The following is a 13157-nucleotide window of genomic DNA, read 5'->3' as shown; positions in this document are numbered from 1 at the left end:
ATGATAGTGATATCTTCAGCAGCATAGAGAAGTTGGATGGTAATAACTTCCAATATTGGAAGACTCAAATTTGGCAAATATCAATGCTAAAGAAACAAGTCAATCCATTGAAATTAGAGGACATAAAACTAGAACTTTATGATACAAAGGAATGGGAAGAGCTTGATCAGCTATGTAAGTTTACCATCATTTTTTCATTCTCAAAGCAAGTATACTTCAATGTTATTGTGATTGAGGATGGTGCTTAGGCATTATGGAATAAGATTTGTGATCTCTATTATAAACAGAGTCCTACAACTCAACTGTATTGTCTTAAGGAACTTATGGGCGTTCGGATGAAGGAACATCTATGTCTTCTCATTTGAATGAGTTTCATTCCATTTTCAACCAGCTTATTTTGTAGGGTCTTAAGTTTGAGAAGAATGTTAAGTCTCTTTTCTTGCTTGTTACACTACTCGAGCTTTCGAATATATTTTATAATGCTATGAGTCCAAACCCTCCTAAAGGTAGCTTTCAACTTAAGGGTGTAGAGGGTACCTTGCTTACAAATAAAGTAATTATGAAGAATGTTGATGTAGTCGGTACTTCTCATGTACTTACAATAAGAGGTAGACAAGGTAGTAATGGGAATAATAATTGTGGTAGAGACACACAATGTCTAAGGGGTTATAGTCAAAAGGTTGTATTCACTAGGGATCAGAGAGACAAGCAAGTAGAGAATAGGATATAGAAGAGAAGAAAAAGAATATGTAAGAGGTATACAAGATAAAGACAAAACACAATGAATCAAAGCACTATGTATTGATAGAACCTGAGAAGATACAAAAATTCCTTGTTTGGCACTACTCAGAAGCAATTTCCAATCTCTTGGAACTCCCTTGTAGACCAAAAACGTCTAATGACTAAGATGACATTGACTCTCTAGATTAATAAGAAAGTTGGATGATGATGCACTCAAGAGTTTTTCACGCTGTGTCCACATAGCAACACAACAACGGTCCAATAGGAGCAAATCTAAGTCTCGTGGGCAATTATGTAGTAAATCCCATGGTCCTAAGTCCTCTCTTACTTGTCATTATTATGGGCTATAGGGTCACATCATACCATAGTGCCATAAAATATGCACTGATAGCCATGAAAAAGGCAAAGGGAAAGCATAGGATAATGTCAAATCTTCTTATGATCACATCATTCTTCCTAAGTCAAGTTTTAAGATAGAAGAGATCAATGCCTTGGAGTAAAACTCATATGATTACATACTTGCTATTTCATAACTTGGTGCTACTTAGTTGGCCAATGCTTTTGTCTTCTTAGTCTCAGCATTGGCTTTTTTATTTGGGGACTTCATTTCATGTTACCTTGCATCATCATTGGTTTTATACCTACCATAGTATCATAGGTTTGATTAGACTAGGAGAGGACTTTATATTGGATATTATTGGCATAGGTGATGTGAGATTGTAGTTTGGTACTAGTGCTCCAATTTGTGCTTCATGATGTATGTCATGTCTTAACTTAGACTAAAAGCCTTATCTCCACTGGACAATTGGATGACGATAGGTACCATGCCTCTTGTGGTGATTCTACATGGAAGATTACTCATAGTAGTTTTTGTTTTTGCTTGAGGTGCCAACATTGGCAACCTCTTATCCTTTGCTTGTATCTAGCTCCATTGATCATGTTTTGGGCATGACTAATCCCTTATATGTCTCTTTGGCATAGCCATCTTAGGCATATGTCTCGTAAAGCAATGATAGTACTCATTCATTTGCAGTATTTGCCACCTCTTGATTACTCATATTTTGACTCTTGTGATCATTGTTTATATGGCAGGCAGACTTGTAACTCACATGAAAAGTCTGGTTCTATGCATGTGGGTGATGTGTTGGCTCTTATGCATTCAAATGTTTGCGGTCTCGTGCCCTATTAGTCATTAGGTAGTGGTAAGTACTTTGTAATGCTTATTGATGATTATTCATATATAGGTTTGGGTCTATCCCATAAAGCAAATGTCAAGTCTTGGCTACTTTTTAGCGCTTTCTTACTATGGTTGAGAACTAGTTTAGGCATGCTAAAATGCCTATGATTTGATAATGGGATCATGAGAATCTCCCTAGATTACACTAGATTTTGAAGACACTAAATCTTCCTAAATAGCTAACTGTAGGAATATACTCTTATAATGGCTTCCTAGGTTGAATAGCTATATTGTGATTGCCCAATAAGCCATACATACAAACCTTACACTTCTTTTTAATATAGCCTGCTTATCATGCATAGTGATACACAAAGAAACATCCACTTCATCTTCTTGCATAAGTCATCTTGTTGCGAACAACAGATGCATGGTTTGCGCGTAGCGAATGGAAGAAGCTCCCTCTTTCTCTCTTTTACTCATAAAATTGCATACGACTCATGAGAAATTAAAAATAGACTAAAAGAGAGGGTAAAGTAAAATGAACGACACAAGATTGGGTACAATCTCCCCCGTAACATGAAGTGGGTAGCTCCTTTCATGCCGTATTTATAATAATATTATGAAATCTTCTTTGCCCAAGATTTAGGCACTTTACAATCACTCTTTGCATAAAGAGTTTGAGTGTACTGGAAAAGTGATAGAGTAATCTGAATTAATGGATACTAGCAGTTGTGCATCCCACAACTCTCTAGAACCATTAATATTTTATTGGACATATCTTTTAAAAATCTATTTTGCTAATAAATATTTACATAGAGGCTATGCATACGCTTTATAAGAAATAGCGGTGCATCTAATACAATAATCCAATAATTGCCAAATAAATTATTGAGGAAATAATCTTTAAAATGCTTGTTCGTAACGCGCCTTTCCAATTCTCCTTGCTCTACGCATCAGCTGCCAAAAATTCAGAAAATCATGTTAGAATAATAACCAACTGAATAATTGCAGCTAGCCACATAAATCAATTAATTTGGAATTCCATACAATAATTAATTCATGAAGACGTTAATACTCGTGTGGATAAAATGGTATCACCCATGTTCACACTTACATCGACACTCGGAAAGGATAGGCGTCCCCGTCGACCTTTCGCCTAAGACAATTCTTAGGAATGTGCCCTGCATTGATGGAGAACCATTTAAGGTGCTCATCCAGCCAACGTACACACAAAGAAGAACCATTTAAGGCACTCATCCCTCTGCGTAGATGCCACCTGGCAACACATCCTCTTGAAAGTAGTCACATGGATCATCAACATGAATATATCCTACATAGTTTGCATCCTCCATTAAATCTTTTGCAAACTTACCTTGACATCAATAACTAACACATTATCATCATCAATCAAAGCATTCATTTCTTTTATAGCCTAAATCACTATGTCCTTTGTATTCACACTATTTACTGTATCCTCTACATTCATTGTATCCTGCATACTCTCAGTATTCACTGTAACTCGTGTCATTGTATTCTCTATATCCTCTATATTCATTCATTGTAACTTGTGTCATGTATTCTTTATATCCTCAATATTTAATATCACCTGTTTACCCTCACTCAATACATTATCCACATGCACTAACAATGTATCATCAACATCCATAAGCTCTATATTATATGCACTTATAGTCACAAAATCTTTAGTATATACTTTCATTGTCTCTAGCACATTTGCATCAAGTAAAGCATGTATCATGAACTTCCTCGAATACTACATCATACTTTGCCAATGTATATGCAATACCTTCTAAAAAAGCATATTTCCTTTTCCATTTTTGTTATTTCTACTCTTTCTATTCTCTTTGTCATTCATGTTCTCCTCTTTGCTCTTTCTACTCTTCCTTTCACTCTTTATGTACTTCCACCATTACATATTCAAGTTCAGTCCTAGCAAGAGGTATAGACTATTGAAGATTAGTCCTACCATCCCCTCTAGTTTCACTTTTAAATGTCCTTAGGTTGCTATTCCTATAATCTCTCTTTCTCTTGTCTTCAATTAAAATATTTGTATTCTATATCTTTGCCAAATATGCATACACTCTATATGAATCTACAAGTGAATCCCACCTAATTTTGGCCACAATATCTTTCCCTGCATGACTCGAGTATATTGTAGAAATTTCTCATTTCCTTGTAGTTTATAGAGCATAAGATCAAATATTTGCTTTCTTACAATCTGACACTTTCTCTATCTGCAGCAACCCATAGGGTGCATCATTTTGCACAGATATATCCTTGAGACTCTTTTGCATACAGCCTCTTCTAAAATTTGTAACTAGTAGTGACCCTATTTTAGTTGCATGGATATTTCCATCTTCAAGATCAATTTATCCCTCATAGCATTTCTATAGGGATCATAGTCCCTATGATCATGATCGGCACTATCACACAAAATACATATTTGTACAAAGTCTTCCCTGTTTGGATTATTTCTTACTATAGAAGATTGTGTAGACTGTCTCTATTCTTCTTCTTCTTTTTTTGTGTGTGCAGATCATGCATACTTTTGACTAGATCATCCATGCTATCATCCTTTACGGAAAGAGCAATAGAAACATGCCATTTTTTCATAAACTATGTGGTCTTGCTTGGCATTGGAGTAGTAGATCCAACTTCCATTCTAGCTCTCTATCTTTTACTCTTCACAAGCATTGTGACGACATCTTTGGCATCCTACCCAGCTAGCTTCCTTGTCTTCAAGATGCTACTCCAAACTTAGCTGCAAAGTAGAGTTTGTAGCTTGTAGAAATAACTCAACTTTCTCTAGTTTCAAGGCCCTTGGTCTATAGCATCCAATTGGTCATATGAAAGCTCAAACTCTCGCATGAACTTGCTTGTAACCAATCCTTTGTTGGGCTTCTAGACCCATTCTCTTAAAGTTATTGGAGCAATTAATCCCAAATTTTTAGGAAAGAATTCTTATTTCATAGCTTTCTTAAACTCGTCCCAATTAGCATCCTTTACATGAATCTTTGTGATTCATGATTTCAATACATGAACACAAATTTGAACAAAATATCGACTCATCTATGTGGTAGCACCCTAAAGAACTTCATTTTTGCAGCATAAAACTTCAAGTACACAGATACTCTTTGTCCATCAAATAGTTTCATCTGACTCTCAAGAGCTTTCAATGCTTTAACCACAACAAACCCTTGCTTTGTAGAAGCCTATAATCTCTATTGTTGTTGTTTTTGTTGTAAAAACATACTGAAGCATTGCCGAACTTCATCAAAAGAACTTATAGACCCTGTAGCAAATCCTAAAAAAATGTTTGTGATCGGGCTTCATCTCAAACTTTGCACTCTAGAGGCTAAGACACCATAGAGCCGCTCCAATCGTCGCAGGTTTAAAACTCTTGACCTGCCATTGACAATGCAAGTTATCTTGTAAGATTGGTGAACTAGCTAGGCGTACCGAGTGGAAAGGGCTATTTCGCCCGTCAACACTCGTCACGACCTATCTACTCGCCTTAGCTCGTTACCAACGCTGTTGATCTAATTACATGGTCGCACCAAAGAAAGTATTCCGGAGGAAAATGTGAAGGAATTTATGAATAAAATGCGAAAATGCACATTTTGCGCTGAAAATTAGGTGGGAAAAAAGAGAGGATATGCTAAGGCTCTCCACCTCCGTCTCTCTCTCTCCCCCTCTCCTCTCTCTCTGGCGTGCGGTCGTTTTGCAATACACGGGCAGCGAGCTTCTTTCCCATATCCGTCTGCTTGCGTTCATCTTGCACAGCCCGGAATTCATTCCCGCGCTTGGTCTTCATCTTCGGGCTGCCATCGAAACGGGACTCCATGCACAAGAATAGAGGCCGCGGGCTCGTTAAGATCATTTCGATTCCCAGCTTTTCTGGCCCCTCAGGACCTGAATTGAAGCACGCAGGATTGGTGGAGCTTGACGTACGGGAGAAAGAGAAAGCTGGACCAGTAGTTGTTCTATCCAATCTGTCGGTTCCGCAAGGCTTGCCTTCTACGCTTGTAGGCATACTTTGGCGCAAAGAGAAGAGGCTCAGCTTGCATGCCTCTGATCAGAATCACCTAATTTTGATATAAGCGAGCCAGCCTCCTGTCTGTCCAGCTCAACACCGGATACAAAGTGGATGCACTCGTCTCCACCTTTGATTCATTCCAGATTGTACAGGTTTATTCTTCCTGCGTGGCACGCTCGGTCACTTTCTACTTATGCTTTTAGCAGCAGAGATCGCATTTGCTCTCACAGGTTTTACATTTTATCGGATGACCAGGCGGAGCTGGTTCTCATTCTCATGTCTGAATTGCCATCATTCCTGAGCTGTCCGTACGACTGCTTTTCTGCAGTATGGCGTCCAGTGACATGTTGACAGGTGATTGACTCTTGCCAATGAAATATGGTGAATTGATTGGTGGGCAAGATCGATTGGTGTCACTGTGGTCATTCATGTCAAGCTGTTGTACAGTACACCAGATTTTAAGTTAGTCTGGTGTCCAGTTTGCTAACTACATTTTGAAGCCTATGATCACACCTCAAATTTTGTGTTCAGGCGTTACAACTCTCTATGTGGATGGCCTCAGATAGACAATCTTGCTGGATTCTTGTATATTTGCCTTCTGTTGGGATAGAAGTTTCACCCCCATTCCACGTGGTTTAAAGTGATCACAATTTCTAATTAGCTGGATAACCTGCTGTATGCTGTACATGAGCGTTTTGCTCCTTGAAATTGAAGTCCAGTTCTCCCAATGCATTCTGTTCTGACACGTTGTGTTTGTTTGACAGACTGCACACTCCTATCATGTGCGGGTAGGGCTCCTCGCATCCTTAGTGGCTGGCATGCCAGTACAACTGAGCCAGACTGTGTTCTCGAGCATCACAGATGGAGAAAATTCATGCATCGCAGATGCCCAGGCTTTTCACTTTCTTGTGCATGGCAGCCTTTGCAGGTGAATTGTGTTTTAAGCTTCTGGTGTTAGACTTTCAGTCGCTCAAGGATTAAATATATCATTGTTTTCCGGGGACAATCACAGTTCCAAAATTTTACTCGATTAATGTTACTCAAGTTTAAAAGACAATTTTGTACACGCATATAAGTTGTACCAAGCTGAGGTCCAATGCTTTGTGTTTGGGTGAGGTTTGTCTACGTCGCTTAATATGGCTGAAGCTCATTGAAGGCTTAGTTGAGATGGTTCAGCAAGTCTTAGGAGATCGATCTTTATGGATGGTCTATGTTGAGAGCTGCTTAAGTGTGGCCTAAATGTCCAAGCGATTTTTAGAATGGGGCCATCAGGAAACAGCACAGGTTATGGTCTTCAAAGGTGGAAAGGCTTTTTAACACCAAATTTATTTGGCTTCATGGTTGCCCTTTAGAGAGTACAAAAAGCTGCACTGCATGATCAATGGCATTTACTACACGCTGGTGATGTATGTTAGAGTTGACGAGCCTTCAAGTACATGAAGCTGATTGTGCCAATACATGGTATTATCTTAGATGCCCAAAAATTTGTACAAGGAAAACATAAGTCATTCCAAATGTGTGGAACAAGGGCCTTTACAAACTCGGAACAGTGAAGGATGCGACATTTGATGATTGTTAAACACAACAGAGCTGCCACTACATAGGTTTTTTGGCTAAACCCTTTCAGTATTCTGAGATACAATAAAGTGAGATAAACTAACCTGATATTGATGTAAAAAGACTTTGGAAACATCTCATTATGCTTTGTATTCACTCATAGGATTATTCACTTTTTGTAATATCCGATGATTTGACAATTATAGTAATTCACAGAAAGCCAAGGACAATTGATTCTGCCATGATTTTATACTTAGTAGTTGTCATATGTAGAGATTTGAAATAAAAATTTGTGACGTCTAAGCTCATCTATTTCTAGAAGTCCAAAAAAGAAAAAGAGCAAAACTATTATGTTAGAAGAAAGCATTAAGAGAGATGAAATTGAACTGTATATAGGAATCACGAACCATGCACAAAATTTTCAGGGCTTGTGATTTTTGGAAATTGTGCTAGTGATTCAACCTGCTGTGTAGAGGGTGTCCCACCTTTTTTACCCTCGCTTTTGAAGATATTCAGAGAGTCTGATTTTCCATTAAAATACTGGATGAGATATATGGCTAGATATGGTACAGAGTAGGTATTTTTCAATGTCATACTATGGCTGGTGTGGTCGTTTGGATGCTGTAGATGCTGCTTGAGTTATGGTTTTACAAGTGGTGCTTTTGCACTTGTGGTTCCTTCAGGCTAGCCACCTTGAGGGTAGAGTATATGCTACAATCTTGACTATCTTGGATGGGTGGCTGTAGCATTGACCATTAACCACTGACCATTTGGTTACTAGATGTGAACACAATCCTAAGAGTTAAGGATTGTTAAAGGGTCTTGTACAAAAAAGCTCCTCTTTCTTTAATAAAACTCAGGAAATAATGTTGTATTTTTACGAAGTAAGTTTCTAGCAATAGAAAAGAAAAGCAATATCTATGGTTGTTTCTGTAAGGTGAGGCTACCAACCTTCGTCAGTCCATGATTATGTGATGCACCCTACCCCACTATGGTAGTCAAGGAGTTCTCTAAGTAGGAGTTAGGGCTCATTTGTGTGACATCTATTGTGAGATTACACTTGGACTCAAGACCTTGGGCAGCTTCACTCTAACACGAGGATGGTGTGGGCTGTTGGTATGGGATGTCCATCCTTGTGATGGGTGAGGCTTGACCCGACTTGCTATTTATCTAGGCTCGGGGGTGAGTGTGTTTAGGCTCTATGGCTGGGAGGAGCTTGATGTCCATCCTTTATGTTTCTCTTTATGCTTGTATCTTGTGTCATGCCATGTGTGCAAGTTAGAGATCTATAAAGGTATTTCTTTGGTATTAGAGAAGCAACCCACTATCTACCATGTGACACGGGGACATGCACAAAACTGTTGGAAGGATATGGGACTATGATTTTCCACACTCCATGGGTTTACTCCACTGCTGAATAGGGTGGTATGGGATGTTATTAGCGGGAGAAGTAAACGTGGTATGGTGATTTCCCCCCCCCCCCCCCCAATTATTTCTCATGTGTGGAGGTTGTGGTAGCTGTAGCTTAATGGCTGTCTGGTAGTTTGTGTCCTATTCCCCTTGTTTTCTGCCCTTGGTGCATGTGAAGGCCTATGGAGAATATACACTATGGCTATGGCCAAACCTTTATGAGGCATGATCGAGGAGGAGATGCATACTGGATTGGAGAACATCTTTCTCGTTACTGCTGTTTTTGCACGGTACATGGCTGTTATCATGGCTGCATATAGTGTGTAGGATAGGGACAGGAGTGCCAATGAGTTGACAATACCTTTGCATCAATGGTGTTCTTGTTGGGGTGATTGATTTGCTGAAAACTTAACTGGTTGCTTGGGTTACTCCTGCTGATGTTTTTATTGCTTGTGGTCATGTGGACACTTAATGAGTGCAATTAGTGCCCTGTTTTTGAGCGGCACATAAGAAAAAGACCTTGGATGCATGCAAGTGATAGTTCATGGATGTACTATCCTTGGAGCATATAATCATAAAGGAATCCTTATCTTGGGTTATTCTTTGAGTGGGGCGATGCCTCTCGTTGCTGCCCCATCTACTCCTCCTGGCACACATGCCATTGGACATGCGGCAAATGGATAGCCTCAGCTGTGCCCGTCTTACAATACACCCGGGGATTTGAGTGATTGGTTTGCTAAGACCACTCCATTCACACTCTTTGCATCCCATCCGGGATACTCAAACCTGTAGATACCAAGAAAATGTAAGAAGCCCCTCTCAACCATAGACATCGATGCCCAAGGAGGAAGATGAACTTGATATCAGCTTTCGTGTGGCATCAAGAACCATAATGAAGGGTAAAGTTGATGATGAAGGTGGACCTGACATGCCTTTGTTGGAAGAGTGGGGGAAGAATCAACCACAAGGCAATTGGGATTTGCTTGTACTCGATCTTGGGGGAGGGCTCCAATGCTGACCAAGTGTGGTAAGTAGATGTGAAACTTGACCTTAGGAGATGGCTCTGATGCCAACCAAGAATGAGAAGGCACAACCACCAAAGTAGCAGTTCACTTGTCATAAATAAACAAACTAGGAGTGTAGTTAATTATGGTTAAATGATAAAAACACCTCAACTGAAAGGAAAGAAAGATGGATGCCAAGAGAAGAAGGATGCCCAAGACTTGATCTTGAGAGGAAGATACTATTGCCATCTCCATGTTGATGGAGGTAATACTCACCAAGGTACAAAAAAATAAAATCAAATCTTCAGCCTACTTAGGACTAGTAAAATACTTGCAATGTTAGTTCTACTTGAAATACAAAACCCAACATGAAAGGATCAAGAAAGAAATGTGTATACTGGATGTTTGATATTGAGATGCTTTGGATGTTGTGTTAAATGAAAAACAGGTTAAATGAAAATTAGAGCTAAATGGGTGTCAAATTCAGCGAAAGTAAATGAACGAAGGAAGTGTGTGGCAGAAGACTTGAAAAAGTATGGCTAAGTCTAAAGAAAACTAGCCTAAGGTTTCTAAGGATGACCTAAGACTCCTAGGAGGCTAGTTTAGGGGAAGGTAATGACCAAACAAGTCAGAGATGCTATGAGGCATTGATTGAGGAGGAGATCCACAATCCACTGCATATGTGGCTAGCCACTAATGAACAGGGATATTGGGTTTGGAGAAATTGCACTACCTCCTTGGGGAAGATCCCTTCTCAATCTCCTTGGAATGACACTACCAATGCTAGAAGGGTTTGAGATTGGCTTAGGAATGAGGATTGAATTTAGCTTTGGTATGGGTAGAAGACCCTAAGCTAGGGACGATGTAATTTTGGGTGTGGGTCTAAAACCCTTGGCGTTTGAGTGACAATTGTCATCTACATAGCCTAGTTTTTGGCAAAATATACAAAACCTATTCTTTTTAGGGAAGAAGTGCTAGGAGGGTCTTTGTGAGGGTGTGAGTGTACCGCTCCCTTTTGATAGGTGGGATTGAGTATGAAATTCTCTAAATGTAGAGGTGATTCCTTTCCACTTCTTACTTTCTTTAAAGGAGTAGGTGACTCATCGGCACAAGATTGGGATTCGTGCGTTTGAGCAACCAAAGAGGGTGGTACATTGTGCAAGAGAGGAATTCCACGCACAATAGGACTAGAGGATAGAGAGTAATGCACTTGTGGTAGTGTGTAAGGCACAATGTTAAAGGTTGGTATTCCCGCTAATGATGTAGTAGGGTGCGTAGTGGTACCTCTAAGTGTCTATGGTGGCCTAAAACATTTATGTGCAGCAAAGACAATGTGCACTTAGATTGGGTAACCTATTGTAGGTCTAAAGTAAGGGTCTAGATTGATAGAAGAGCAATCTAAATGTGAAGTGAATGTGGGAGGGAAGGGTGGGAAATGTGAAGGTGAATTGGAAGCACTAAACTCATAGTCAAATGAAATAGAGGATGAAGGATTATCTTGTGGAAGATCTCTGAACATAGAGTTTTCTTCAAAACCATACTAGTACTAATCTGAGTCTACAATTGGTTCTTGCATAACAGGAGCAACATCTGAGTAGAGACAAAACGAGGCTCATACAAAAATGGATTGTATGAACTTGAACTTTTGGCTGTGTGTTGAGTGGATAGTCTTTTCTCAACTGAGAGGTGATAGTCTCATTAGTGGAGTGCTTCAGTTGAGATGTACCTTGTGGAGGAGTATGAGACGAAGAAGAGGTGGGCCGTTGTGAATGATTTGTAAAAGAGACGTTAATAGATGGAGTGCTGCCCTCCAAATCAAGACCATAATGCCTCCTCAGGGCCTCCATTGAAGTAGTTGGAGAAATGAGAGGATCCGAGGATGGAGTTGTTTGAGCCATTGTGAATTAGTTATGTGTCGTTCATATATCTCGCACAAAACCAAGCTCTCCATGATAGCCATAGGATACTCTTTAGAAGAGCACCGTCTTTGATACCATGTGAAGATAAGCTAGGGTTTGCATAGAGAAAACACAATGTATGAACATGACTAAAACACAATAACTCAGATAGTAACACAATAAATGCAAACCCTAAACACAAAATGCAAAACGCAAAACACAGGAATAGAGAAGAAAGAGAACTTTGAAGTGAATGAATCAATGCTGTTAATGAAGGAAAGAAAGTATAGAATGCCCAAGGGCAGAGTTATCCAATAGCCGGTGGCTCTTGTGCGAGTGGGTTGAGGGAGTAGTAGGAGTGTGATGTTCATTGGAGGTGGATTCGGAATGCTGTAGCCACCAAGTGGAGCTGAGAGAGTGCTCAAAATCAAAGGGCAATAGGCTGGTCACCAAAATGTAGTAGTCTAGAGGTTGGAAACTGGTAAACACAGCAGTGTACCACTGATCAAAGGCTGAAATCTGGTCATTGAGACTAGGGAGCAGGGTGATAGCTGAGGAAGGTGTGTAGGATGTGGAATGTGTCAGAGTGCAGCGGTGCGGAAGCGTAGGACCAAGAGAGAGAGAACGCAGAGAGAGAAGAGAGAGAAAGAGACAGTGGAAGATGAAGATCTGTTGTATAAAGTGTGTTGAATACAAAGATATGCAGATATATATACGGGCGCAGTGCGCTGGACTGCGTGTCTCCACCTCGACGATGCAATGTGCTGTTCACCTCGAAGTCCGCTGTAGTCTGCACTGTCTCCTGTCTGAAATCTGCGAACAGAGACGGAATCTGCGCGTGTCACCAGTCTGTAATCTGCGAGCAGAGAAGTGTGGGAGATTGCTGGGGATGTCGGCTATTTATAGCCAAAATCTGACAAAAAACAGGGCGCCAGAAAATAGCATGTCGGCTGCATTAAATGCAGCCGACTGACTGCATTGGTCGGACTGCCACGTGGCAGTCCGACCGCCTGTCCGACTGCACACTGCACACCTGCCCAGCCTGGCTATGATCTCTAACACCCCCTCTCAGAGCCGGGGCAGGGTAGAAGCCTGAGGGATCTGGAATGTCTCCGAAGTAGAGCCTGGGGAAGTGCCTTCGTAAACAAATCCGCAAGATTGTCCTCCGTCTTGCAGTACTCCACAGTGATAGTCTCATCCAAAAGCTTTTCTTGGATGAAGTGGTACTGGATCTCTATGTGCTTCGACTGGGCATGAAAAACAGGGTTCCGTGCCAAGGCAATGCAACTCTCATTGTCACATTGCAACAAAGT

At 40.3% G+C, this 13157-nt stretch overlaps 1 protein-coding gene across 2 annotated transcripts in view; it reads left to right on the top strand.

Moving 5' to 3' along the window:
• The first annotated feature begins 5573 nt into the window (after positions 1–5573).
• The window catches only part of RSH1 (RELA/SPOT homolog 1), a 44304-nt gene continuing 36720 nt past the window's right edge, over positions 5574–13157 (top strand). The window contains exons 1-2 of one of the 2 annotated variants that reach the window (XM_087683673.1): positions 5574–6329; positions 6740–6903. In XM_087683673.1, the coding sequence (XP_087539799.1) occupies positions 6305–6329; positions 6740–6903 (189 nt within the window). In that variant the 5' untranslated portion in view covers positions 5574–6304. The remainder of the gene's footprint in view (positions 6330–6739; positions 6904–13157) is intronic. The other variant, XM_087683674.1, reaches the window with a different exon arrangement.

Source organism: Lygodium microphyllum, chromosome 8, assembly GCF_053477565.2.
Source record: "Lygodium microphyllum isolate KBCC chromosome 8, Lygodium_microphyllum_v1.1.10, whole genome shotgun sequence".
Lineage (NCBI taxonomy): Eukaryota > Viridiplantae > Streptophyta > Polypodiopsida > Schizaeales > Lygodiaceae > Lygodium > Lygodium microphyllum.
The sequence above is the reverse complement of the archived record's forward strand: the minus strand, read 5'-3'. Positions and strand labels throughout refer to the sequence as shown.